Here is a 24,785-nt window from a genome sequence, read left to right on the forward strand (position 1 = left end):
TTTAGGTAGCAATTTCCATTGCTCCTTTTCAAGGTCTGAAAAATCAGTAAACAACTAGAGGACTATTATGATGGAAAACAATTATTGATGGCATGTATAGACAATAAATCTCTTCTGATATCTGATGTGTAGAGGAATGCTAAAATGTGGTCTTCCTAGCTGGCATGGGGAGCAGCCGTGGCATTTTCTTGGTGTTTGTGTATGGTGCCACCTATTGATATATATCCTATATAGTTGGTTCCATTTTTAAACAGTAGGTGTGTTACCCCATTTCAGGTATTTGCTGTTGTGCTTTTTCTTTTCTAGATTGATTTCTTTGGCTGTTAGTACGGCACCTCCCTCTTAAAGTAACAATATTAAAAAAAAAAAAAGTTATGTTTTAGTATAATATTAAGAACCAGTCACAACCTTTCAGACTTGCTTGGTATCTTGATAAACGTTCATTGTTTTATCAGTCTCTGAATATGCATAACTTAATGACTGTTGCTCGCAGACTTGCTTTGTTCATTGTCTTGCTGTTGACATCACTTGTTAGCACTCAGTAAGTTGCTCTGTGGAGTACATGCTTAGTAGCATAATCCAATCTACTTAATTGAGTTGACACTAACAAAAATACAGGATCGTTTTATTTCCCCTTCAGAAAGCAGTTTGCTGATTATAGCAAAAAAATACGATCACCTTGCACAACTACAGGCTGCAAGTTTGCAAGCAGAACCCAAATGAGCATAATGGAGATCTTCCCGCTGGAAACGTATTCAAGTAGGACTAGTGATGTATCTTTCTCCACTTTTTACTACAGTTACCTTCATGCTAAGTAGTGTGTGTGGTAAAACCTAGCCCAGCAGCTGCTACTTAAGTTTGCATTACTTCTGACTCATGCAGGAGGGCCTAGGCATAATTTTAAACTGTTTCCACACCCAGATTACTTTCCCTTAAAAGTAATAATGAAAATGAAGTGATGGGAGAGGTTTGGTTATGACTACCGGAAAACATTACATGGAAAACAGTGCTTGAACCGGCTGTGATACAGACTTCACTAAGCGTGCCTGTGTATGTAGTGTGTTCCCTTGGTTACTAAGGTTTCAGGAAAGCAGATTAGTAGCTTAGTATAGGACCAGACCCAGTTCTGTGAATGAAAACTAGTAGGAGACCTGTTCTGGAGTCACTTCATGGAGCTGTGCGTTGTGGAAGGGTGCCTGGCTTACACCTCCACCCATAGATTCCGTAGCGGGGATTAAGTTCCTGCAACATGCAGTACTTCTAAGAAGTTAGTTTAATTTGTTCCACTGCTGTACTAGTGTATTATTTGAAGCACAATTATTTTCTAAATTCGAAGGTAAGGGTTTTACTATTGTTGACTTAATAAACATGCTCCAAGATAATTTCTAATGGCAGCTGCAGTGTATGTCTGAGCATTTTTTTTGTTTTGGTAAACACCCTATTGTGGAACTTAATTACCAGATACTCGGACAACAAAGTATAATCATGCTCTGTGCTATAGAATTTAGAGAGCATAGTCTGTTTATTCCATAATGTAATTATTTGCTATTAAGGCAGGAAAGCAAAACTACAGCTTTTAAATGATAGGAGAAAGGATGATAAACTCTGCTCCTTCCCTGCTCCTCTTAGCTCTTCTTTCTCTCCAAAACCATTTAATATGTTTTATTAACTTTTCCAAGAGTGCGGTGGCCTCTTTTATATGATGTAAAAAGAAAAGAGATAAGAGAAAGAATGAAGAGTTTATTTTGTTCAGCCATTGCAGGCTTTATGGCTGTGCACCCTGCATCCTGTTTTCATACTGGTTATGTTGATTTATGGGAAAAACCCAAAACCCCAGACTCTTCTGTCAGGGCAATTCTTTCATCTGTGTGTTAGAATTCTCTTTTTCTATTCCTGCAGTAATGTTACAACAGCTAATGAGCTAGTAGGGATGTGAACATCAGCCTCTTTGAATGTTTGAGTTGCATATGTAAGGCCCAATTTAGCTGTTCAAATTTTTAAGGATTTCTCTGATGAAGCATGGGATTCTTTATTCCCCCAGGCTATTACGTGGTCTGCCCATCGGTGAAAAATGGGGGGTTTGGAAATCAAACCTTTCCTATTACTCTTATTATACCCCATTACCTATTTTACTTTGTCTTTTTCTGATCTTACATCTTCAGGAAATCCAGGAGCTGGCAGGAGGGGAATGAACCGTGAGGGCGTCCCCGGAAAGAGTCCGGAGGAGATGTATATTCAGCAGAAAGTGCGAGTCCTACTCATGCTGAGGAAGATGGGATCAAATGTAAGAGGCGCTGTCATAGCCGATATCTGTGGCTTTCCAGACAATTTTGTAGTAACTGGCATAGTGCTTACTGAGATGGGCAGGTGATGGTCTGGTTTTATCACTGAATTGTTTTAGCTGTCATTGATTTAACCATTATCTGCAGTTAAACAGAATTGATTATTTTTTTTTTAATATTTATAAGGATTGCGATGCCTGAAACGAAATCTGAGCATCTCATCATTTCTCTATATACATTAAAGTTTTTTTCATTATTGGAAAACCAGCAAAATAAAGCAGCTGTTTTGAGGGGACTTTGCATCCCTCCACGAATGCATGATGTACCAGTTTGCTGCTGTGTCCTTGCTGATGGTATAGTTTGCACAGATAACAGTTGATTAAACTGTTGAAGAGGAGAATAGAGGCAACTGTGAAGTTTCTTACTGGGAAGTGGGAGATAATATCTTCAGTCTTTCTTCATTTTCCTTTTTTGCTGACTGACTCTCTGTGCATTTCCAGCTGACTGCTAGTGAAGAGGAGTTCTTGCGCACATATGCAGGTGTAGTGAATAGCCAGCTTAGCCAGCTTCCTCAACACTCAATTGATCAGGGTGAGTACTACATTTGTTTGCCTTGGGTTTATTTAATCTGTGAGAACAGTCTCGGAAAATACCAAATTTAGGTTCCTGTATTTGTCTAATAATATGCCGCGTACTTATACCCATCCTTCCATCTGGGATGTGCAAGTCATTGCCTGCTGTAATCTTTAGAGGAGGACTAGAGTGTATGTCGAGCAGGCGGTTTTATTTTAAGAGGTAAAGTCAGTCTTGGCTACACCTGAGATTCATTAGGATTAAGAGCACTGTGAAACATTTTATTCTCCATGATAACTCAAAACACTGATGGCCAAAGTCCTGTAAACTAAATGCATGTATGTAGCTTCTACTCGATGTAATATGTGACATGATTGATTTTTTTGCTATAGGTGAAGTTAAAGTCAGGTATGCATAGGTCCCTGTAGTTCTGAGTGTGTTTTGCTGTATTCGGTATGGATCCTCTCCATAAGTCAATTTTGATCTAAATTTTTATATTTATTCTTAACCTGGACGTTGGTACCTAAAAAGGAACAAGACTGGGGGTGGCAAACACTTTCTTTGTAGGCTTCAAACTGGGAGTTTTGTAACAAAATAAAATGTCAAGTAGATGCAGATTTCTTGGGTTCAAAAGCAATTTTCTACACGGATGATAATTTAGTTACTATAACTCTAGTTGCTTGATAACACTTCTCTCACAAAATAAAATGGAATAGTCTATCAACATCTTTTGTTTTTCACATTTCCATGAATGTGGAAGTGCAATGTTGCTATTTCAGCAGAGAAGGAGGGAAAGTTTAGCAATAGGAGGAATTTGTTTCCCATTGCATTTCTTTAATTTGCACAATGTAATTAATTCTTGGACGGCATAGTAGATAAGAAGTAAGTTTACAAATCTGCTTTGGTTTGTTTAGATTCCCATTAAGGAGATGAAGTACCTGTTGCTTTTGCAAATCCTTTGCGGAAGTCTTGGTGAACAATTGTGTGGTGCTACTCTGTATCTACTAATCTCTTCTGAACCTGAATATTTCTAAATATTTTTTTTCTCCCCTTCACCGGCCTCATGCTGGATCACACCGACAATGTAGAATTTGGTACTGAAGGAAAATTGTTAGACTCGTATGCCAGAAGGTACTGAGTTGAGCAGAAATTCAATAGAGATCTAAGACATTTAGAAAACCATTAGAAACACAACCTGCACAAACTTGCTCTTCAGTTTTAAGCTTGTGCGTTCATTCCTCACATAGCTGGGGGTTGATGGAGATGGATATACTTGTATGTATTGGCTCAGAGTACTTAAACTTTTCTGCCAGTACAAAGTGAAAATTTGCTGGTTTCTCATAAAAAACCTGAGGCAGACATTCTCAGTTAAGACAGACTGTGTCTTAGTTGCAGTTGGCATTTTTCAGCATTATCCCTAAAGTAGTTTCATTTCTCACAAACACGTACGCTGAGTGACCTGTACTTTGGCAAAGGAGAGAGAATACAAAGCGAAGTCCCCACGGATGCTTTGTACAGCTATGCTCCTGCACCGCTTGATCTGACTTTGTTGTCTTAGTTGTCTGGTTTTATTGTCTGTGAAATTATATTTTCTCACTTTGCAGAGGGCTTTGGACACTCAAAAAAAAAGAATTTTGACATAAGTTTTAAATGTAATCAAAGGAGACACCAACAGTTAACTTAGTCCGCTTCTAGACTCGCTAGTCATGCAATGCAGGAAATGTAAGAGCTTCACACATTGTTCAAAAAGTTGTCTTTATCCCATGTTTGAAGAGATGCTAACTGATTTCCCTGTCATCACTTTCTTAAAGTCCTTGAAGCTTCTTAAAGCTTTTTCCATAGGGAACTGAAGTCCTCCCTGTTGATACTTGCTGTGATCTGATCTGAGACACTGCTGTCTTTACTGGGAGACTTGACCCCACATCTGCCTACCCACATTGTCTTGAAGCTGGTGGCCTGACCATTAGGATTTTTCTTGGTAGGGGGAAAAAAGAACAAAGAAAATAGATAAATATTTAGAGACGTGGGAAAGGATGTTTGTTCTTTTCATATTTGGATATGCCATCTCTCTAAGTTAAGAAGTGAGTAGCGTGACCAAATAAATGAGGATGAAGAAAGCTAGCCAAACCTAGCTTCACCTTTGGAGAAAGGTGAAGCTGTAGTATGCTGTATAGACATAAGCAACTATAATTTATTGTTCAGGACTTTGAATTCCTTAGAAATCTCTCCAGACTTCTAAGTCAGTTATGATAATCTTGCTCTTTGCTCCTAGGTGTGTGGCTCACGCAGCAGCAGTCATTGCTGTCTGCCTGCACCTTCTGCCATATCCTGGTGGTGGTGAAACAGGCAGGGTCGATTATGAAGGTTCTGGAAATAGAGAATGCAGATTGCTTAGGTGTCCAGTTTGCCATCCTAGGGGAGATTCCATCTCCACTAGATGGCATTACCTTGCGCTGAAAAACCCCGTCCCAGCCCACACACTGAGGTGCCAAAATATTCTGGGTTCTTCAAGACTGCTTGAAGGAATTTTGTTCCCTGCTTTTCTGCTCTATCATTTAATCTCCTCTGGAGGATTTTTTTTTTCTCCTTTATGCGGCTTGCCTTACACAACAACTAAAAGGTATGTTATTTAAGGAGTAACTTACAAAGAGTTAGTATGTTAGTGGATTTCAGGCTTTTCTTCCCGTAGTAGGACAGATTGCCCTCGGCCTGACTTGTTCCAGACCTATCTTTACAGTCATTTCCCTCCAGCAGGCACACAAAGAGAGAAAGCTGATTTCATACCCCCATTTTGTTCCAAAAAAAAGGGAATGACAATACTTGGCCTCAGCACTCTAAAAGCTTTGTTACAGACCTGCAGATTTTTGTGTGTCCCTTAAAAATGCTGTAGTCTGGCTCCAGAATTACAGGAAGGTTGGTTGGTTGGTTTGTTTGTTGAAAAGAGTATAGTGAATGGATGGTCTAGTATTTTTTAAGTGTATCACGGTCTCTATTACAATTTTTATGCTTTTGTTTGTTGTGCATCCATGAAATACTGTCTTGGAACAGCTGGCTGCTGCCCTCGTAGTAATTACCTGAGGTAGGACTGCGGAGCTTATTGCTGTATGGTGCTCCCTACTATGGTTTCTAGCAAAGATTTGTCAGCTTCTTTGTTGAGTCTATTTGTTTGACCACAGGGAGTCACTGCAACCTGCGTGTCCAGTATGTATTTGCAGCAGCGAAGGTTGTGCTTGTCTCTGCTGAATTCAAGTGCTTGTGCCGTAAACCTTCAGTGAGCCTCTATTGATAACAGTATCTCTGACATTTGAAGTTCCTCCATGATACTCTGCTTATCATCTTAGGGTTTAGCAGTAGAAGTTAATTGCTGATTTTGATAAAGAAGCATCTTGGCATACATCTGTAATTTTTAAGCAAGTCTGAAATCTAAGACTCCCCTCAGCTTGTGCTTATTTTTATAGGAAAGACAAGAAATGAAACTATCTTTTTATTTCCCATCTTGCTTTCAAAAGGAAGTAATCAGTTCAGACATACAGAATCACTGTGGTTTGGGATTGTTTACAGATCTCCTTTTACATTTGGAACACGTTCACTCTTGAAGCACCTACCATGTACGATGTACGCTGTTGAAGTGAACCTGTTTTTTCCTGATGGGAAGCTCAGAGTCACTCTGATTGCGTTACTGAGTATCTTTGTGTTAATCAGGTAATCGTGATAGTGTCCAGGGCTCTCTAATGTGCTGTAGCAGATACCAAATTGAAATTAGTACAGATCTTCCTAGTATGTGTTCTAAACTCTTGACATTCATAGTCACAACATATGCTAGAGCAACAGATCTCTGAAGAGATCTGGCATTACCAGAATCTGTACTCTGCATGGTTTTGTTTCCTTGGTTGTTTTTTTTAATTCCAGCTCTATTTGCCCTTTCTTTTCAGTGTATTCTGGCATCTCAGGAAGTGCTTGGTCCCTCAGTGTGCTGGCTTTGAAACACCTCTCTAGAGATGCTGTTTCCCTAACATGGGATGCAGCGCACCAAGAGCAAGGAAAGTTTAGGCAATCTGGTTGTCTGGGTTCTGTTCGTAGCTTGGTATTTTCACTGGTTTTATTAGTACTTCGGCCTGTTCACCCATTCTTTTTTCCAGCTGATCCAGTCAGTCGTGCTGCATCCTTGACAGTTACAGCGTGTATCTGATGTATTAAGAAATACTTTTATTTATCCGTTGAAAGGTGAGCTGCTAGCAGAGGGGATGAGAACTCAGTAATGCAGGAAAGCCTGAACAACAGTTGGAAAATTCTAAGCTGAAGTATTTAATACTTAAATTTGGTATTGAGACTAAACGTTAATGTCATGCTCACATCTTTTTTATAACCATTTTTTTTTTATCATTCCTGTACTGTTATTAACACCTATATGAAAATGCAAAATACAGGGCATTTTTCTTTACTCAAGGAGCTTTTTAGCTGACATCTGTGGGTTGGTTGTTGTTTTGTTTTTCTGGTTCCAAGGAACCTGAAGGCATCTCTGTTCAACCAGTGTATATGCTACAGAGTGGACATAATCATGAGCTTTTTGAGATATTAACACATTAGTTGTCTTCCCTGCATTGCAGCAGGAACTGAGGCAGCTCAGACTCATTAGGTTTCTTGAGCTTGAAATTATGAAATTAAGGCTTTCTCACGTATTTTTAATACGAGTGAAATGCCTCTCGGGAAGTTACATGCACAGAAGTATCTCCTGCATGAAACACATATTTCCCGTTTCCCAGTTCCTTACACTTGTAAATGGTAAGCTAGCACTTGCTTTCTTAAGTCACTGCTCTGGCAAATCTGTAAGTGGAAGCTGTGCAGCTAGTAAGCGTGATATGTGCATTATACTAAGACGGTGGAGATTACAGCTCTGTTGTTCCTATAGCAACAGGAGTGTCGTGCTGGTTCTTAAAGCAAGCTGGTCCCTTGGGGAGGGCAAAGCCGAGATGCAAACACATGCCTCAGCTAGGTCAGATGCATTCTGTGGATGGTAGGGCGTTAAAAATGAACCCAGGCTGCTTGTGGAGTTAGGAGGGGGACCATGCTGATGGAGTATTGGACAGTGGTGGAGAAATGGAGATAGAGCTCTTCTCAGTGTAGCTTTACTCTTTTGAACTCAATGCTCATTTTAACGTGCCTTTCCTCTCAACAGGGCATGCTGTAGTTTTAGAATGCCAGACTAGGACACTAATGCTGGCAATTTCAGAGAAGAGTTAATGTTCAGAAGATAGTTGCTGGGAGGTGATGGAAGAAATGTGTGTATACAAAGATCTTGAGGGAAGTAAAGAATTATTTTTGTTTTGGCAGTCTTCAGAATTTCACGACAGGCTTAACCTCCTGATCTCTAAGGGCTTTTTGGGTTCAAATAATTTTGCAGGTGACTACAAACAAATCAGGTGTATGTATCTATTCATCATTCGAAGAACACTTGGGAATAGCAGCTGTTAGATGTCAGTTAGCGTCTTCCTTTGTGTTAAGGTAGCGTGGTTTCAATCAAGCTTGTACCCCGCTGGCTTGATGTCACTGTAGCTGCGTACTTGCTGTGGAAAGCATTACCTTCAGTCATCTCGGTGAAATTTTCTGAAATGTAGGTGAACTGGTTAGCAGCTGCATGTGCTGAGCTCAGTGGCTATCTATGGTCTTTGCTGCTGTGCGGTAAAGTCGTTTGACCTTCAGATCATCTTGGCTTGTGAGGACAGAAGTCCAGGTGGCATAAAAGAACTACCAAATTCAGCAATTCAGGCTGCTGCAATTAGAACATAATTGCAGTAGGATTTTTTGGGGAAGTTAGTGGGATAAGGCTGTCGCTATTGCTTTTTAAGATAGGACATAGGCCTACCAGTTAGTCATTGTTAATTTCTAGGAAGGATGAGGGTGGGAAAGTGTAGGCCAGAAGAAGTGGGAGAACTGTTTGCATGTCTGAAAGCTTGTGGCAATTGAGGCTTTGCTCATGAAAGAAGATAAGGGGATATTTTGTTGTGTATATGCAAGTCTCTATTTCAGAGCAGAAACGTGTGCCTGGAAGAGGAACAGCTGTGGAGAGAGAAGTTACACGTGTAGAAAGCAGGAGGTCAGGTATAAGTTTCATTGTTCTATACATTAATTACTGGAAGTGCAAAGCTCAGTAAAGGATGTGCTAAAAGTAAACATGGTTCACCATCCTATTGTCTTAGTTACAGGCTTTTGGCAATGTGCAGCTTAACTTTATAACCTGTGCTCTGCTTTTTAATTTTTTTTTTAACTTGATTAGAAAGGAAACATCTATAGTGGGAGCCAAGTGAGACTGCAGCAGAAGTTCGGTTCCTAAGTACTTTAATCCCTGCTTTCCTTTCACCACACAGAAACCCCTGCTCTGTTCTCTGGAAATGAGCACAGGTGGCTGTAGAATTGCTTAATGAGCAGTCTTGTTAGATTGGTTTAATTTAGCTCTGGATAGTTTGGGGTTGTAGGACTGGACCTGAACAAAACCTGCTTTTTGTGCTGATACATGTGGATGTGGACGACCTTTTTCTGGACAAAAGTTTTGTCCAGAAACCCAGGGCTTTTTTGATGCAAGACACCTTCAGACATAATCATGCTCCCGAAGTGGCTTCTGAAAAGTTGAAAGCACTAAGAGTATCCTTTTAATTTGTCTGCCGTGCTCTTACCCTTACTTGAGTTCAGCAGATTAGTTTTCCATTCTGTTTTCAGATCATTGCAATGCTGAGCTAAAACCAGTAGGACGTAGTGCCCTTCAAGAGATTGTGGCATTGTTATATTATAACTAACTTCTCGGCTTGTGGACGTGAAGGTATCTTCCCTTTTTGCAAGTCCCCTGAACAAATGGGTGCCAGATCTGGAAAATACAGCTGCCTTTTATGTCCCAGTCAAGAGTCACGGTGATCGTGAAGAACAAAGAAGTGCTGAATAATGAGCTGTCTCTTTCACTAGTGAATATAAAATAAGGCCACGAGGTACAATACCCAGAGGGCAGTGATACGTGCGTTGAAAGTGCCTGGGCTGACGTCTGGGAACCATCAGTTTTGGTGTGAAGTAGATGGTCCTGTTCACGCTAGCATCAGGTTTGATAGCCTGCGTGGCTGCTGTTTGGGTAAAGGATGTCTTCCTCCTTGCAGTGACGTGTCACCTTGCTAAGGGTAAAAGTCAATCTTTAATGTGGGAATAAAAGAAATCGACATAAGGTTGAGTCTTTGCTGCAAGTTGTTGTTCTGTTGGGTGTTATGCCCTTGGGTTACCCACCCGCTTACTCATCTACCTAGAAGGTGGTATTATCTTTTATTTGATAGATCAAATTGTCTTTTTAAAGGCAACTGCCTGAAGCTCTTGCAGATGCTGGGTTGCATGTAATTCCTGCAAATGAAAACAGTGGTGGTTCTACCAAATAACTAAAGGAACCAAGGAGGGAGCAGGAAATAATATTGTTCAGAGTTGTGTATAAAATCCATTCTTTACTAAACTTGTTTCAGACTGTACCATGATACATAGAAATATATTACTTCTAATCTTTGTCTTTTTTTTTTTTTTAATTCCTTTCTGAAATTAATAGCTAAACCCCCTTTGCCACCTCTGGTCTTCACTGCTATCCTGTTTGTTCCTGTATATTGTTTTGCTGCTCCCTGGTGTTCTGGCAGAGCTTTCTAACTTTGTATTGCCATCAGATTTCATCGGTATACAACTACTTTTCTGTTCCAGGTTTGTTTATGAAAGTGCTGAGTAAAATCAGTGCAAAGGCCAACTGTTGAGAAAGTTGTAATCTCCTTTCCAGCCTGATGATCATCTTTTCAAACACAATTCATAATCTTTCCTTAATGAATTGTTTACCCACCTTGCTCCTTGCACTGATTGCCCATCTTAATTTAAAAGGCACCATATGGGAAACTATGTTTTATAAAATGCTAAAAAATATCGGAGAAGGAGCATGCTTTTTGATGATGATATTATTCTAAAAAAAAATATGCACTTTGTTCACTAATTCAGGTAACTGAAAACTGTAGTTACTGTAATTACATCGGTGGTAAAACAAGGGTAGTGCACACTGACTGTGCGGATAGCTTTGGCTGTGAAAGACCAAAACCTTGAATTCTAGACCCATCCACTGTTCTACTTCTTCCTTTAGGATGCATGTAATAATAGTTCAGTAGTACTATAGGTATTCGAGAATTTTCCACACTTCTGTGTTCTTTATCGTAGTCTTGCTTTTTCCTCTAAATAGCAGAACGCTGGTTTAATATTTGGCTTTTTCTGGTTACCTGTTGCAATGACAAGCTGTTTCTTGTGCTCCCTTCTCTTTCCCTACTCAGAGGCCAGGCAAATGGCAAGTTATCAGAAGTTCCTATTGACACTGGTACCAAAGCTGTGCCAGATGGGCCTAGAAAATTAGAACAGGAGCTAGCTGAGTGTGAAGCCGCTCTTCAGTGATAGCTGTTTTGATTGTGAAAGCCAAAACGAACTGCGGAATTCCCGGCATCCTTTGTGCCCAAAGCTATTTCTGCTCATCATGTGTTTTAAACGGCTGTGTGCTCGCACAGAGGGCTGCGTGCAGGAACTGTGCTGAAAGCTGGAATTGTTCAGGACGGGCAGAAATAGTGACCTGGCTGTTTGTGGGCTTGCAGGAATGTCTGGAACGAAGGTCTCTTTTCTGCGTGAAGCTTGCAAGGATGCTTGTAAGAATATTTTTTCATATTTAGACTGTAGGAGGGGGGTGACCCCAGGAAAACAATCAGCATCTGTTAAGTAATCCGGTTCATCGTGTGTGCTGATGTGACGTCATCTGTGATGCTGCGGTTGCTAGGCTACCCCAGCTGCGTGGGGCTTGCACAGCAAAGCCTCTGCTCTGGAGGGGATGCATGTAAAGTACAGCGGCATAGGTTGTGCTTTATGTGCGCTTGCTTGCTTAATGCTTCCAAGTGTCATTATGCCCCCTTTTTATATCACAGAAGTGTTTCTCAGAATTCCCATAAATAAATCCTTCTTTTTGTAGAGTCTAGTAGTCCTTATGCATTTAAAAAAAAAAAAGTCATCATGGCAGCCTTTTAATTCAGAGCTGGATCCTAGTGCTATATATCATTTATGTTTTGATCAAGGAAAAAACAGTTTGTGGAGGAGATGAAAAGGGAGATGACTTCAGGGCTTCTGGGTGCTGGCAAGAGAGTGCATCAGAGCAGTTTTTGATGTAGTTGTGTAAGATGGGGGCCTGCATATGAAAAACAAACTACTGCTTGGTCCTTAATATTTTGTCCTTTTGAGTACGTATAACAAATAGATTGTGAAGCGTATAAAAATAAATGTAGTGGCATTTAAGAAGCATTGGTTTGGTTTTTAAGTATATCAGCGAGGGCAATTTACAACCTTCTGTTCTTCCCTGTTTTTTAGCCACTTCTCCTTTGTGCAACTAAGGAGCAAATTAGATAACCGAGAAATGGAATTCATATAATTAAAACAGATGAGGAATTTTTATTAGTCCTCTCTCTTTCACCTTGCATGCAGGTGTAGAGGCAGAATTTGCTTGGGGCACAAAGTTGAAATCTGCTTCTTGATACGCTTCAAGTAAAAGACTTGAAGGAGAATTTTTACATGCTGGTGCTCCGTCCAAGTTGCATTTGAACTTTCCAAACACCAATAAGAGAATTCTGTCAACCCGATATGAGTTACCTGACTGGGACGGGCAGTCAGTGTTGCTTTTGGCTTTTCCTACTTCGTTGTCTAACCCTTTAGCTTTTTCAGAAGCTTTGAAGAAAAGCTTATTAAGCAAAACTATCCCAAGTAGATCAAATTAATTAATGAAGGGGCAAAATGGTCGTTGTGAGTCATCTGTTGCACTTAGAATGGAAGAAATAATTTTTAGAAATTATTTACACTGACTGGAGGATTCTTCATATTTTCTAATCAGTTATCTGTTAGGGGATCCTCAGATGAAAGAAAGCATTTACTCTTATCTGACTTTTTTGGGAATCAAATTTTTACCAGAAATTAAAAACATTGCACTCAGCCATTCAGGGTTGTTTTCCAGTTCTTGTCTAGACTGGAGATACAGATTTAAACCACTGCTTTGGCACTACTGTATGATGTATTTTTATTTCCATATTGTCCTGAAGATGTTTCTCATTAAGTGCCTGTTAGGCACTATATGCTCTATACTTAGGAAGTCCAGAGACTGGATTTTTTTTTTTTTTTCCTGAAAATTTCAAGGTATCTTTTTGAAGAATGAGAGCGTAGCGTGGAATATTCTTCACAAGCCTTTATCACATTTCTCAAGCCATTCAGGTCTTTCTGCTATAAATGCCCACTTGAAAGACCACACAAGTTTGCGGAGACATGAAGATGGTTAGGAGAAGGTAATTAACATCTTTCTGTGCTTAGGGGACATGAGTTTTGATGGTAATTATATGCAGTTGATAGCCTCAATTGGAGAAAAAAAAAATCCAATAACTGCGAAAGTCCACACACTGAATTCTTATGGAAAAGATTTCTTCAGGCTAGGATAAAGGCATTACATAGCAAAGCTGTGTCTGCTCCCTGGGCCAATGGAAGCCTTTAGTTCGAAAGAAAATACTGCACTGCCGTTAGAGAATGGAACATTTTCAAGACACTTTAGTTTATAATGGGTGTTTAAGTGATTTTCAGTGGGAGGAACAAGGCAAAAACCTTTCAGCTGGCCTATTAAAAGATTTTTTTTATTCTTAAAAGTAAAGACTAATGAATATCTACATTTAAAGATAAAGTAGTGAATATCTGGGTGTCACTTAAAAAGGACAGTGTGATGTGTAGAGCGGGCAGCACAAGGTTTATTGAACAGCTGAGTTCCTCATAGCAGAGGAGCTCAGTAAGTCTCTCAAGCAGTGCCAGAGTTTGGGGGGTGGGGGAATGCTATCTGCATGCTTGTGATGACAATCCTATGAATTATTTTTCTTTGTCTTGCTGCTTAGAAATATGTGACAGCAAGGAATTCTTGGTTTTCTTTAAAAACAAACGGGTTTCCTTAGGCTTGCAAAGGAAAGTTTTAAACCTGCTGTTCAAATGTTTAGACTGCTTCAGGTTGCAGTCCCAGAAGAACACAGCTTTCTCTTCTTTCTGTCCTCTCTTTCCTTTCCTCTTGATTTTATGGATGTGTAGGATGACAGTTTGGGTACTGCATCTATCTGCTGTTCTGTAAAGGAAGCAATTACGGCACATGATTTCCTGTATCCATTGTTGTTACAGGTGCTGAGGATGTCGTGATGGCATTTTCCAGATCAGAGACAGAAGACAGAAGACAGTAGCTACAGGATACGTGAACAACACAGAACTGGAGAGGACAGTGAGATTCCTGAAGATAACAGAGGAGGATGGCTGAGCGTTAATGTTTCTTTGCCCACCCTAATTGTTCCTTGGTATTCCTTCTCCTTTGTAATTTTGTTTCCCATTGCCCAACCCTCAGAATGCATCTCACAGCCATCTGTTCCTGTAAGCTTTTGCTGCTCAGCTGGGCTGTGTTAATTAAGGACAAACCTAAAGGTGTAGTTGTGATTGGCTTGAAGGGACAGGCTGTGATTGGCTAAAGGAAGACGATTTTTTCAAACTTGACCAATGAAAATCTTTTACCTTGCATTTTATTGTATATTTTACGGAAAGTCTCTTGACATCCTACTTCTAAAGCAGCTTTTCATGCTGTGGTGCTTATTTAGGTCAAACTTGTGAATTTGAGGAGGGTTTGATTTGGCTGCCTAGAATTGGAAGCAACTTGTGGTTGGATGGCGATGCGAATGCTTTCTCTTCAGTTGGCTTGCAGGTATTTTGCTGACTTCAGCGTTTTCACTGCAGAAAGCTGATGTTTTGGTGCATTGGTTATTTCTTTATACTTACTGACTTGGGGGAAAAGACAAATGTGCTTTGCAATATTTATTACACCTACACACCTATAAATGCTTGCTTTGGGGGGTTTGGTTTGGTTTTTTTGATTGGCTTTGAAACCATGTTCTTGATTTCCTGTTGGCTGCAGTGTTTCTGATGCAATCAGTTTTTCCATGCTCATCTGCTCTGTGGCCTCAAGCTCTTTCGGGAGCATGTGTCGAAAGCATATTTAGTTCAATAAGTCTACCTGTTTAAGCTGGAACACGGAGATCACCAGCCGCTCTGTGCTACTGCGTGGGCTGTACCATGAACTCCTGGTGGACCTGGCTGTTCAGGTGGCTTCTCTCTTTGCTTCTGACAGAGGAGCTGTAGATGTTTTGCAGGAATTGCAAGAATGAGGTCTATGGCTGTGACATGAATTTGCCAAATTTGTATAGAGAATATGTGAACTTGTTTAAAATACTACATATGGTTCCACTTTAACCCTTTAATTGCTGCACAAGACTAGCTCTCACGTAAGGAAAAAATAACGGTCATTAACTTAAATCCAACTTGCACTGGGCTTTAATAAACTTAAGTTTCTAGTCACTTGAAAAACTGGATGTAGTTTGGCTCCTTGCAGCTGTTTGGTGATATGGAAATTGTCTGGATCCTAAGATAATACCATGTTCTTTAGGCACTGCTCCAAGAGGCAGTGGTGCTGTGTTAAGCTGTCCAGTAGTGAGTGTACAGGTAACGCTCAGGTTAACGCTCCTAGTTGCAGGGCCTTAAAACACACACGCGCCATTTACAAACTGAAAAACCTGCAGTGAAATTCCCGAAGTGCACTGACTGTTCAGGAATCTGCACATAAAATTTCTCGCACTGCTGCCTAAAACCTAGGACTTCATTTTCTCTCATATGTGCAGGTAATTTCTACAGTACTTCTAAGATATTTTTTTTTCTTGTGGGTTGCACTGACTTTAAGATGTTTGCAAAACTCTATTAAAATGAAACTCCATTCACCTGTTTCTGCTTTCTTTCATATGGTTGTTAATTATTTGAAGTAACAATTCCAGAATCTGAGTGTGACAACATGACCGTTTTCATGGCAAGAAATTATGATGACAGGATGCTGTTATGGTCTCCAAATGGGGAAAAAGCCTGAGAGAAACCATGGAATACGTATACAAAAGGAAGAACGGACTTGCAAGCACAAGGAGGGAAATTATCTTGAACAAATAAATTCTGTGTAATCACAACAACTGTACATCTATTTATGAAAAAGACCCTTCTGCTTCAGGTGCAGCTTTGTAAAGTTCAATGTGAAAGTAAATCTTTTACCCCTGTTTGTTGTGGCCGGATAAGAAATTTATTTTTTACCAGGAATGAGCCCAAAAGATTCTTTGAATTTTGACCTGGTTGCCTAAAAGGCACTTTAATTTTATCTTCGGTGCAATGGGGGGCAGCCCTTAAAGGGTTAATTTAAGGGGATACGTGTATTTCTGCTGGCTGGGATGAATGGGCTGGATTGTGGTGGCCTGTCAATTGTCAAGCTAACATGCATCCTCCGTGTGTATCTATGGCATTTCTGAGCTGTTAAATCTTTTCAAGGAGAAAAGTGAAGTGTTTATGTCGTTTGATCTTTTCACTAAAAATGTAACTGTTGGGGGGGGGGGGGAAATACAGTTTTTAATAGCTACTCTTGTTTCTTATTGATTTATTATACTGTTAAACCATCAAATGGAAAGAAAATACTTGCTTCGCCTCTGTGGAAGACTTCCATGTAGACTCCAAAGTTGGACTCTGGAGTAGTATGTTGAGAAGGATATATTGAAAAAAGCCACGTGTTGTATGACAACATGATTTGGGATTCAGAAACTGGAGGAGATGTAGTCTCGTGGGAATATTTGTGCTTGCTTTGTTACCGGTGTGCTCTCCCCCTCCCCACTGGTGATTTCTTAACTCTTCTAGCCCTGGTTTGAAGTTATCATAAACCATTTGTGTATAAATCAGGGAGAAATTAGTGGCAAAAGGGGCTTTCCAATATTCCCTTGTTTTATTCTCAGTATTTATCTTCTTGCTGTGAAAACTAAACCTCGATTACAACTGCCGAGCCCAGATTAATTGGGAGAGTAACCTGCACGCAGTACATCAGCATGGTTGACTTATTTATTGCACATACAAATTTCTCTTTACCTTTGTGCTTTTGTTTTCTCAAGCACACCATTACTAATAAAAATAAGGAATCCATTGTTTTAGAGGTCAGAGGTGTAAGTACAGGTCTAAATTGAAACACATTTGTAAATGGAAAAGGCTGTATGGTTCAACTACCAACCGAATGGTGCTTAAGGCATTCAGTAAGGGAGCATAAAAGCTTTAGAGGCATCTTCCAAAAAAGTACACATCCTTTGGGTGGTCTTTTTGGGAGACGTGGTCCTTTAGATACTCAAAATGTGCTGTTGTACTTGTTTTCTTACCAAGCTTATCCCCTGCCTCTCCTAACACGCTGTTTTTGACAGCTTGAGGAGAAGATGCAGAGCCCAGTCAGGTCCTCCTCTGCCTCTCTGCAGATGGGTAGCGATTGCCAGCATTGCCACTGGGATGCCACCAGTCTTTAGGCCTTTAGATTGAGTCTCCCAAGTCCTGAATGAAGTAAGCCGTGGAGTAAGAGAACATGTGAGCTGGTGGCACCGGAACACTTTGGAAGGAGCTATTGCCTGAAGGAAGCTGGACCACTAACAAAATAAAACAAGCCTTTCAGGTTTTTTTGTTCCTGTTCCTAAGGTGAGTAGTTACTGTGAGTTGTCCTCTTGGCTGTTCGGTGGCTTGTATGAAAGTTTCTAGTGCTTTGCCATGAAATCTGTTTCAATTCCCTAACATCTGTGTTTCTAATTCAGCAGCAGCCTAAAGAGTTCTGGTGAAGGCAAAAGATTAAATGGGCCATGAAATTCGAAGACCCCTGTCACCTATAGGAGAGATTGTCCTAAATAAGACTTCAGGGTCGTATGTGGGATAAATTTCTACAGCTATTGAGAATCCGCTGTAAGAAGAGCGGTGCCATGTCTAAAGTTATCAATGTTTTATAATGCAAGAAGAAGGAAAAGAAAAAAAGACCAAAAGTTGAAAGCTTTGAATCAAATAGATATTTTATTTATATATATATATATATATATAATGTGTTAGAAATTATTTTATGAAAGACATACTGGGTGTCTGGGCAATGAGGGGAATGTATGATTTGGAGTAGTTTAACATGAGTCCTTCATCTTTCTTTTTCACCTCTTGCCTCCTAAAGGACTGTGTGGCAGAGCCGACAGCAAAAAAGGCTGCAGGGCACTGGGACCAGCCAAAACTAACAGTGCAGTAAGCACAGTTTCTGGAGGTTTAAGAAATCTTCAGTTGTATTCAGTCTCTACAAAAGAAAGAGTCCTTAGTGAGTAAGCATCTTTTCTTCCCTGCTACTCATTAATAACAAAGTGTTCCAAAGCTCAGTTATTAATGAAGAGTTTTTAAGAAGCTCTGTTAAAACTGCAGAATAGTTGTTTCGGGTGTATGAGTAACAGGAGCACTACAGTTTTGCACAGCTGCTGCCTTGGTGGGACATGTGCTGGATGCAGTTGATTTTTCATCTGACAGCAGTACAGTATACATCCAGCCTCAGCATCAACCCGTTCAACACTTGAATGCAACTGGACCTATTTGTTCCTCGGCGGCGCAGTCAGAGGTGTGTGGTGTATGCCAGGCAAATCCTTCCCTGTTCGCAGCATCAACAGGAAATAAATTTTATTTTTAAATTTCTTTTAGGTGAAATGTTTTCACTTATTTCACCTTCTGCTGCGGTGTAGCCTTAAGGATCCTGTCCGTTAGGCCTGGATGAATTATTTCAGTAAACTAAGGCAATATGAATGGCCTCACACAAAACAAGCTTTTAAAGGTGTTAAAATGTCAGATTTTTGGTAATCGTGAGCCTGGCGTAGTGCTGATGGGTGTTTCTTGGATAGACTCTTTTTTTGCAGCCTCAGGTGTAGTGCCGTCAGTTTGCTTAGTGCTTGCATCCTGCAGATGTGGTGCGCTGCGTATCTGACTCTTTGGAGCTGCGGGAAATGGGGCACTTGATCGCTGTGGTGGTTCTGGACCTGCCTTGGACCTGCTGCGTAAATACAGCAAGTCTGTACAGACCCTGTGCGCTACAGTTGCCCTTGAGCCACCTCGTTACTGATGCTTCTCCCAGTTTTACAGATATAAAAGTGCTGTATAACAGGGAGGAGCATTGTTATTACTTACCAAGGTAGGAGAGGAGCTTGGATCTATCCCCTGTTGGACCCGTAGGTTCCCATACAAAGACAGAAAAGAAATCACCTACTGTCCTCTGAGCTCTGCTTTCATTTTCTCTGCAGCTGAGTTGCCCTGAGCAGAATTCCTGCGGTATGCTATAAACAGCCTGGCTAGTTTCCTTTGCAGCCTGAGGCACTTCAGTTTTGGGGATTGTTTATTTTGGAAAACAGAAGAAAAAAAAATGTGAAGCTTATAATCTGGCTTGCTTACAAGCTGCCTCATGTATCAGCATGAAATACTTATATGCGCTGAGCATTTTGCTGTCTTGACATTTTCTAGGTTAATTCCCCTTGCTACTAAATGCTAATCTGTGACCAGGGGCCCGTGAAACTCAGAAAATAAACTTTCAGCCTTTGTTTTAACAGTGATAGTACTAACTCCAGCCCAGGTGTGGACCGATGCATCTCTACTTTTCTTTATCGTCTTAGACGGTCATTGCTGCCCTTTTCTGATGCAGCTACAAAGAGAGCAATCCCTGCAGGGTCTGATGAAGATCCTGTCTGTGCCCGTGCCAGGAGGTGCTGGAGGCGCTCAGCACAGCTCCCCCAGTGTGTCATGCATGTGCTGACTACACAGCACCTGAGCTCTTTGGACCTTCCCAGAGAAAAAGTCCCTTTACCCACTCTGTAAGTAATAAGGGTGATGAATAACTAATTATTTTTCCAAGGTTGTATAATACTTCCGATTAACCTTGTTACTTTAAGTTGGTTGAGCTGAATCCTAAGTCTCTATCTGCGTTCTAAGTTGAGACAAAATATTAGGGACCCATTTAGCTAGATTTATGTTTGATTAGTTATTTGTGTTCTTGGCATAACTGTTAGGTTTTTAGCCCCAAGCAAAGTGTCGGTTTTCTGTGTTTTACTTGCATTACATGCCACTTCTGTATAGCTAATTTCAAAGTTCAGAAGTCACAAATCATAATTAAGTTATTCAAGCATGCAGAGTTTGCTGCTTACACCACAGTCCACATGTTACCACATAGAACACATTCCTGTTTTACAGTGAGGCGAAAGTAATTTTACTACTCGGATAGGGCCATAATTCGGTACTCTCCAGATGCTTGCAATATTCCAACTGATGGAAGAAACAAGAGTGATCTGAAAATATCTTTCCTGAAATGAGGGGAATTTTTTGAGATGAGCGTGGTTAATAAGTTCATGTCAAGGTTTGAGGGAGAGATACACCAGAATGAGAACGTGGCTCCGGAACCTTGCTCTCTAGCTATTCTATCTGTGGGGTTTTGTTTCAAGCTGCCACAAGAGCTCAGAAGTTGCTTTTGTTTCCTGCCCTTGGCCTGTTCCTTCAGGGAAGCTAGGTGCGTAATTGTGGTCCAGGAGCGCAGAGCAACTTATGACTGGAACTGAAACAGCTTCATCATGCCTAGTATGGTCTCCCTGCTTTGCCACTGCAGGTTTGAGGGTTTGGTTTTGTTTTTTTTGACTGTGAAGGCATGGAAAGTTTCCGTGATTTCAGAGGAGGGATACTGCCTCAGAAGAGAGCAGCTTGGGATGTAATTTACAGCCATACATTTGTCCCATGGAGTAGGAGCATGCATGAAGTTAGTCCATCATGGAATGACATAGAGGTTTGTGTTGCTGCTGACTGTGCTCAGTAATTCATTTTCAGCTTTACTTGCGTGACCTTCTAATTGGAGGGCACGGTAAATTGCATTGAAAGTGATTGGAGTGGGCAGTGGTAGCCAAGCGTTTTCCTTCAGTCTTTTGTCATGTATCTCAAGTGCCTGCAGCAGAGGGACATTAGCTGTTTGTCGCCTGATGGATGCCTGCAGTTAATGCCTGAAGTGTGTGTCTGATGCCTGGTCACAGTGAGGCATGGAGTTTTCTCATGCAAGCAGAACAGTCCACAACATAGTCTGTCCTCTGTGGTTTGTTTTTTAATGGCTGGATTCTGCTAGATCGCTGGTGTGTGTGAGGAGGAAGATGGGGGCAGGTCAGAAATGGATGACTTTCTGTAGGTGGAAGCATAAGTGGAGGATTCAGCCTCTCTGTTGTATTCTTATAAGCTTCTTTGACCCTGGAGAAAGATGATAATTAAACCAGACAGAATCTTAAGCTTTTGATTTGGCTTGTTAGCAGCACCAGACTTCACAGTCTCCCTCCCAAAGGAACTGTGCTGCATGCTGGTTCTGTAGCATGCTTAGCTGCTTGTACCATATGGGTGTACAGTACAACCTTTTGTTTTAGTCTGGCCTTGACCTTGAGGTCATAGTCTTCTGAAACTAAATGGGACATATGGACTTACCCTGGCTGGTGTAGCTACATGATCATTTTTACTTGATTTTTTTTCTTTTTCTCTCCTCTCCCTAAATGTAGCAAGGTCTAGATGTCAGAGGATTGGAGTAGTGCAGGGAATTAAATGAAGTCTTTTCACTTTCAGTGCCATTGTCGAAAGGAGGAGGAAAGGCTTAGATAACTGAGAAGTGTTTAGATTCACTACATACTAGTGACAAACAGGAAGGGCTTCCTAAGGGTTTTGCAGACCCCCAAAACAGCAGAGCTCAGAGAAGTACCTGCTCTGGTTAGTAGAGTGGCACGGTAAGCTGCTATGTAGGCAAAGATTCACAGCTCTTTTCCTTCTGTAGAGGCTGTCCTTTTCTCTGTCCTTAGAGGTGTAAATAAAAGCACTGTGGTTAAGTACTGGTGAGATGGATAACACAGAATGAGGTCTTTGACAAGTAAGATCCTAGACTTGGTAGTGCTTACAGCTTAAACCCAACACCTCTAATTCAGCTCAGATGGAAGGAATGTGAAATTAAACTGTGTCAGGTTGCTGTAGAGCAAAGCCGCAAAAATGCCGCTGAAATACAAGTCCTGTTAGGTAGATGCCACTTAGGGATCATAAGCAATGTTCAGTCTGCAGGATTGGGCACTGACTTGGTTGAGCTTCAGCCACAATTAAATTGGTTCTGTAATTCAAAAATGATGTATACTAACATCTTTGCAGGAGAGGCCACGCTGCTTTTGTGATCTGGTGGATAGTGTGTTCTGCCACCTGGGTAGCAAGAAGGGGTCATGTGTGGTGTTCCTTTAGCTTCCTGTCTTGGCAGAGTGCAGAGAGTCGGTTCCTGCCTGGACCTGAATAAATCTCTATGAAGGTTGTTAGCACCATTCTTGCTTAGAGCTACTAAAAAGAGAGGGGGAGCAGTAAGGGGGGAAAAGAGAGAGATTAAAGGGGAAAACCCAGTAGGTTATAAATGCGTTTTCCTCTGTGCTGGAGGTTAAATAATATTTTATGCATGTGACAGATACTGTGATTAAGGAGCTGTCAGGCAGAATGGGAGCTGGGCAGCAAAGGGAACAGAGATGCTTGAGGGAAAAGGCTATGGAGATGTTCTAATGCTGAACTCTCTTGTGCATATCTAGTGTATGATGTGTGGCTTTGTGTGCCTTTCACTGGAAAAAAAATGGCTGTTCTGCAGATATTTAGGGTTTTATTTTTTCCCTCTCCATTGCTCAAGTGCCTTTTCTAACTGAGAAGTCTTGCTGGTTACTAATGACATTACTTTAGAAAATGGTCAAAAACTCTAATCCACACTGCTACCTCAGGGTCTAGGATTGAGGCTGTAGAATGGCATATGATAATCTTCTACATAAGCCATGGCTTTAACAAATGGAAGAGATGGCCCATTGTTCCATTTATCCTGTTTACTCTGCTGCAGAAAGACAGGCTCCTGTGCATCTTGCTCACTTGGAGGACTTGGTCATTGCAGAGCCTCTGGAGTTTTAGCTGTCGTCATATACCTCCTGTTCAAATCAGCGAAAACTGGGCACTCAGACTAATTTTTAGATCAGGTCAATAAATACTTGACCTGTAGTGAGTTGTGTTTTATTGTAATGTTACACAGACACCGGTTGTTCCCAGAGGCTGCTCCTCGCACTGCACGAAGCTGCCTGTAAGCTGGGCTTCAGACAGGATGATATGCCTGTCTCATCTCATAAGCTTTTTACTTCCACTCCATGGGCAATGTGTCATTGAAGCAGCAGTAAACATGGAGAAACGTGTGCTGTTAGAATGCAGGGCAAAGCGCTGTACTTCAGCCATTTAGCACAACGTGGGATTTACAGCCCCCTCCCCACTGCCTTTGCAGATGTGTCATTCCGCTTGTGCAGCTGGTCCACTTTTGACAGACGTAAAAGAACAGCAGGTAGACTAGAAGGAGAAAAGTTCAGAAGCCTTACATCAGAGGCTCGCTGTCCATACCGAAAACAAAAGAAAACCTGAAATGTTAAAAGGTACAGGTGGAATGGGAATTCACAGCAGCTGAATGTTTGTCTAGGTAGTAGGGTGCTCCTTGAGATCATGTGGGGTCCAGCACAAGTTGATCCCAACAGAAGAAGTGGGCACGCAGCCTTTACGTAAGAACTCACTAGAAATGTCTTACCTTCCTTTACTCAGTGAAGGAAAATGTGGGTTAACAATCTAGTGGATACATCAAAGCAGTGTGCCTTGGGATGTGGTAATTATTCTGAATCACTCAGATTGACTTGGATGCTTCAGGTTGGTTAGGACATCCTTACCTTCGTGCTGAGTACAGACCACAGTGATATTGGCTCTGCCGGGTACACAAACCTTGGCTCCAAGTGCCTGTCTCCTGCTTTGTTAATACAGCTCTTTGTTGGCTCGCTTTTAAGGTTAATACGTTCATAACACCTGTTCAGCCTGTACAACCTACTGTATGGAATTCTGCTGGTTTCCTACTGGTGGTAGGTCTGTGGCTGAGACATTAGTGATAGAAACAAACCTCTGTTTACCTTCAGAACATTCCCAGAACAGTATTCCACTTCTTGAACACCACCTTCCCAACCCGGGACAGTCTGTGGTCAGCATTTAACCTCCTTTTTATTGCAGAGCAGCAATGGAAAGCAGCATCTAGCTTCAAAAACAGAGACTGACATGTCCTTGTAGGGAGACTGTCTGCCTTGGAGCTCCCCACGGGGAGGCAACCGGCCCCAGCTGCTGGCAAGGAGCTCCCCCTCACTCGGCAGCATTAATCAGGGCTGACTGTTCCTCTTAATCCTCTGATCCCTTCCATACGGACCAGAACACAAGCGTCGCGTTTGCGTGCTGTGCTCTTCTTCACTGAAAATAGGGCCGGCTCCGTGGCTTGCAGCAGACAGCGATTAGATGGGTGGGTGATCAAAACACGATTAGCAAATCTGCAATTAGAGTGAAGGCCAGGAGGGCAGTGGCTTACTGCAAGGAAGGGTCACAACTGGTATCTCTCAGAACAGAAATAAATATGTGAAATGACAAAGGATTTAGCTGCACTCGTCTGTCTGATGCAACTGTAACTTAAATAGCTGAGGCACTGCTAGGAAGAAGCTATGAGCACGGCAATTCTATAGAAGGAGAAAAAAATAACAAACCACGCAAAAAACACAAAAGGGGGCTTTCCTCCTGGACCAGGCAACTCTGAAAGGGACTTTTTAAAGCACTAGAGGTAGTTTATGTAGCTAAAACACGGCCTCAGAAATTGGGACGTCTGCATCAATTCAGAGCCGGATCGTTTGCTGTAGCAGCTGGGCAGCAGCGGTGCTGACCATGCCTTGCGGAGCTTTCAGTGTGTGACGCGCTTTGGGACTATGTGGAGAAGGTCCAGCAAAGCTGTTGACTGTTACTGCCAGGTGTGACGAATATGAGTGAGCCAGGAGGGGAGAGGAGTTCTGTCAGATACTACAAGTAGAGGAAGAACGACTGTTTGCTTGAAGCCAATTGCAAGACAAACAATGTCATGTTTTT

General features: G+C 41.3%; 1 protein-coding gene across 4 annotated transcripts in view; it reads left to right on the top strand.

Moving 5' to 3' along the window:
* Positions 1 to 16,036, top strand: part of CTNNBIP1 (catenin beta interacting protein 1) — a 32,796-nt gene extending 16,760 nt beyond the window's left edge. For 2 of the 4 annotated variants that reach the window (XM_037381008.1, XM_037381007.1), the window contains 4 exons: positions 2,163 to 2,284; positions 2,783 to 2,873; positions 8,883 to 8,954; positions 14,079 to 16,036. In XM_037381008.1, the coding sequence (XP_037236905.1) occupies positions 2,189 to 2,284; positions 2,783 to 2,873; positions 8,883 to 8,954; positions 14,079 to 14,137 (318 nt within the window). In that variant the 5' untranslated portion in view covers positions 2,163 to 2,188 and the 3' untranslated portion in view covers positions 14,138 to 16,036. The remainder of the gene's footprint in view (positions 1 to 2,162; positions 2,285 to 2,782; positions 2,874 to 8,882; positions 8,955 to 14,078) is intronic. The other 2 variants (XM_037381009.1, XM_037381010.1) reach the window with 2 other exon arrangements.
* The last annotated feature ends 8,749 nt before the right edge of the window (positions 16,037 to 24,785 follow it).

The sequence above is a fragment of the Falco rusticolus genome, chromosome 3, assembly GCF_015220075.1.
Source record: "Falco rusticolus isolate bFalRus1 chromosome 3, bFalRus1.pri, whole genome shotgun sequence".
In the NCBI taxonomy this organism is placed as follows: domain Eukaryota; kingdom Metazoa; phylum Chordata; class Aves; order Falconiformes; family Falconidae; genus Falco; species Falco rusticolus.